This window comes from Anopheles maculipalpis, chromosome 3RL, assembly GCF_943734695.1.
Source record: "Anopheles maculipalpis chromosome 3RL, idAnoMacuDA_375_x, whole genome shotgun sequence".
Classification (NCBI taxonomy): domain Eukaryota; kingdom Metazoa; phylum Arthropoda; class Insecta; order Diptera; family Culicidae; genus Anopheles; species Anopheles maculipalpis.
The window spans coordinates 71863204-71867186 of record NC_064872.1 but is presented as its reverse complement, the minus strand read 5'-3'; the positions used below and the strand labels follow the sequence as shown (position 1 = coordinate 71867186).

The 3983-nt window shown below is 39.3% G+C and overlaps 1 protein-coding gene across 1 annotated transcript; it reads right to left on the bottom strand.

The window, feature by feature from the left end:
• Positions 1-1751: 1751 nt before the first annotated feature.
• On the bottom strand, positions 1752-2530 carry LOC126563684 (uncharacterized). The gene is made up of 2 exons (XM_050220328.1): positions 2279-2530; positions 1752-2201 (listed from the first exon to the last, which is right to left on the bottom strand). Exons 1-2 carry the CDS (start codon positions 2528-2530, stop codon positions 1752-1754), a joined length of 702 nt encoding a protein of 233 aa, XP_050076285.1.
• Between the last annotated feature and the right edge of the window lie 1453 nt (positions 2531-3983).

Genomic DNA, 3983 nt, shown 5'->3' with positions numbered 1-3983 from the left:
TGTGTATTTTCGTAATTTTCATGTGGCACAGGTTTGGCTGATTGAATCGTCCTTATGTCCTTATGGCTGGCAACCAACCAAGCTAGTTTGAGGTATAAAATTAGATCAAATTTGTATTTGAAGCTTGTGCTTGGGGAATCATTTGTTTATAGACGATTAAATGGTATTCAGTCCATTAGCTTTACTATGAGGCAATTTGGGTAATCCATGGAGGAAAAATAAATAAAATGATTTGTTTAAAATCATATTAATGCATACTTCAATTACTAGAGGAAATTTGTTCGAAACCCATCAGCAGTAATCCTAAAAATGTCGTTTTTTTGCCTTAATTTATCCGTAGTCAGTCATAACTTTATCTTCGATTAGGCTGTCCAGCATTTGCGGTCACCTGCTGGATACAAATAAATACCTGATATACCGTGTTCCCCGAGTGGACGATCGACGGCTTTAGCACTTTTCCCAACTAGAGACGAGAAATTCGTATTAAAACACAGTGTGCTTTTTATTTTCTAGTCAATCATTTTATGTCGATATCACTTTTCTTTCTAAAAGCTATGATCAAAGCTTATTATATTAATAATAGATCAACCTGTATTCAATTATTTATTTATTTTAGTGTGACAGTTCTTTGATGATGAAAATTTTATGAAATTAAGATTTGAAATTGAAATGTTGTATTCCGAATAATTGGTGCGAATTAGTGAAAATGTATGTGAACACCTCCCAGAGTGAATGTGGCTTAATTACAACTCGCTGTATAGTCTGGTTATTGAAAAGGTTTCCGCAATGGCTGGAATAATGAAACAAAACCTTACCTTTCCTTCAGCTACTCGGTCAATATTGGCACTATTTTCCTGTCGTTAACTAGAAGGATCGGTCGGGTTTTAATTGTCTTAAAATGTGTTACCTTTGATGGGTTCACTAATTTTGTACATTGTTATGATCGGCGTTCGAACAATATGCGCTGTCAGTATTGTTCCCATTTTCGCACTGGCACATCATCGTAATAGGGTGTGAATGTAGAACCAGTTCCAACCGGGTATTGGATGCGTTCGGTACAGAAAAGATGAATGGAAAGTTTCCAAAACAATTTACAAATGTTTACCTAACTACCAGGCCCTGATTGTTGGAATTAGATTTGTGTGCCGGTATTGACGGTGTTCGTTAGAAAAAGGAAAGTTTTACGAGTAGCCAAATGTATGATTACACACAGACAGAAACAAAGACGCACAGACGTTGTTAACAGACGATGTAATTATTATTTACAATATTAGTTTATCAAACTTCTACGAACAATTAACGAACGAATGTTGAGAGTGTTTGTAGCTGAGGCTAGTAGAGAAGCAGTTCAACAATGTATTGAAAATAAATAGTATTCGTGCTTAATTTGAATTATTTTCGGTAGTTAAATAAGTAATATATAGAAAATAAATAATTATTGCTTGTCCCTATCCGCACATGAATCTTTCACACAATGTAAACGAGTGATTTGGTTGCAGCGCCTCCTATGTGCTGCTAGCGCAACTAGCGAAACGTTTCGTTAATAGCGTGCGATGCTTTGTGGCCCGACCGCCAGGGGGCTAATCTAACGTTTTTCGACATTCAAAGCGATTATTAGACAAAATTATATATAATTGCACCTAAAAAATGAAACACGGATAAAAATAAAAATTAGCACGCAGTGTATTCGCTTTTAATTTGTTTTATTTAAAATTTTGTCAGGAAGCGATAGAAATATTCCCGTCATTCCGTCAATCATGTTGCAAACGTTCTAAATTATGGATGAGCAACGAGAGTGTAGTTTCCGCCTGCTCAACCCGATCCAGAAGTGCCCGCAACGCTTGTCCCGCTGCACTGCTCGTGGATTCCGTTTGAGCCATAATTAACGATCGCAGCTCATCTAGCTCCTGAAGTATTCGGTCGCGATAGACAGGATCTTTGCCGTACTGTTCAGTGATGCTTGACAAATTACAGTTATCGGATGTGCGCATCGCCATCAGCAGCTGATTGATGAGGGCAAATGGTTCCGGCCGGGGACGACTTATTGGTGACCGGATTGGTGTCGAAGTAAACCCGAGCATGGAGGCTGGTGGAGTATCGCGGGGTGGTGTGATATCTTCTGGTGGGGTGATACTTTGCCGAAATGGAGGAAAATGGGTTGTGGTCGTTAGGTGTTGAGATGGTACATGGAAATGGCAATGCTAAAATTACAAAGAGAATACAATTTTAAGTAGTGGAAGGATCGGTTTATAATAACTTTGTAAACAAGCGTACTTACCGGCATAGAAGGTAAGCTTTGAAACGATTGGCCAGGATCTCGGAGTTGGAAACTATGGTCAAAAGTGTGCGTGTGTTGAAACAAGAACTCCGTCAGCACCCGATGCATAGGCAAAAGAGCTTGCCGAAAGGATTCCTGGACTGGTAAGCTTTCCTGCCGCACATGGTTTATCAAATAGATAACCAAAGAACTGATTCGTTGAGCCAGCAGGACAAGCAATTGATAATTTCGGGAACCGCCGAAGCTGTTCATGTTGATGTTCTGAAAGAAAACAAAATGGATAGTAAAAAAAATGTGGATTAGCCTGCTGAGATCTTAAAGTAGCTAGTCGAAATGTTGAAATGCTTTTCATCCACTCCTGAGACGAAATCAACTCCAACAGAAGAATTCACGCGGATTTGTATCAAAGACGTATCGTTCTGAGTCTCGTTTTGTGTGGTCAGCATCGCGGAAAAGTTGTTTAACGTGACCACGGGCTCGATTGCCCAGAAAGTGACACCAAGTTCGAGCGCGTATTTGAGTTCAAAGCGTTTAAACTCATTTACCATCGCACGCAGCGCCAGAGTCAGTAGTGACCATGCATTCGTCTGACGTTTTGGTTCGTGCTAAGAACATCAAAAACTTCACATTCAGCAGTAACGCACGTCGAATTGACCGTAGTCAGTGCGTGGGAAAGCAACACGACAGTTCTAACGACGTTGGTTCCAGCAGAGATCAGCATTCATTGTATCAGTACGCAAAGTAGTACGCAGTACGCAAGAAGTACGAGATACGAGATAGGTCTTTTGTGTTGTGTTTTCTACCGGAAATGTTCACAACTCATGCGTGTTACCGGCCGTGCGGGAATTGAAGAACTGCAAACTTGGGATCAAAGAGTCTATGAGGGAGGGCTACAGACTGCTTCTCCTAGGGCAGCAAAATTCCGGGAATCTATTCCTTTGGACAGTGAAATTAATTACCGTTATAATTAGGATGCTGCATGAGAGGATATCGCTGGAACCTCAACTCATTTGGTGAGGGAAAGTAGCGCTTGACAATGCTTAAAATATATCGCGTTTAGGGAAGAATACTTAAACGTAAGATATTGATATTGAACATTTGAACATTGAGTTGATTAAGGACGAAATAATATAAGGGTAAACTTGTATTTCTACTGTCGCAAAAGATAATTTTCGGAAACTATTAGTAGGCAAACATAGCCCGGAATGTAGAGTTCTGATTCAATAGTCACGCGACAATAATAAATAAAACAACGAAGGGGCAGTCTAGTGGTAAATTCGAGTTCAAATCGGAGTTCAAATCCCGTTCCTTCGTAGTGAGGATTGACTATGCAACTACGAGGTACTTAACAAGTCACGCCAGCCATTTGAGGGACAGCGTGACCAAACGGGTCGTTAAGTCAAGGAGAAGAAAAATAAATGGGACACTCCGGACTGTCAAAATTTTAAATCTCTATGGATCGAAGAGGAATATCTAGTTAGGTATGGCGCTTAAATAATTTGTACAATCATACTTTGGATGTGAGATTTAATCTCTAATCTCATCTTCAGTAGATGTTATATTACTCACATAAAGATTATTTTCTTTGTATTGTACAAATAGTTTCTTTTATGTTTTATTGTCAAAGTTTTTCTTTTAAGCCTAAGTCTACTTGTGAGCAGGTAATTTTTGAAGAAACTATTTACAGCTCTCACAAAAACACACA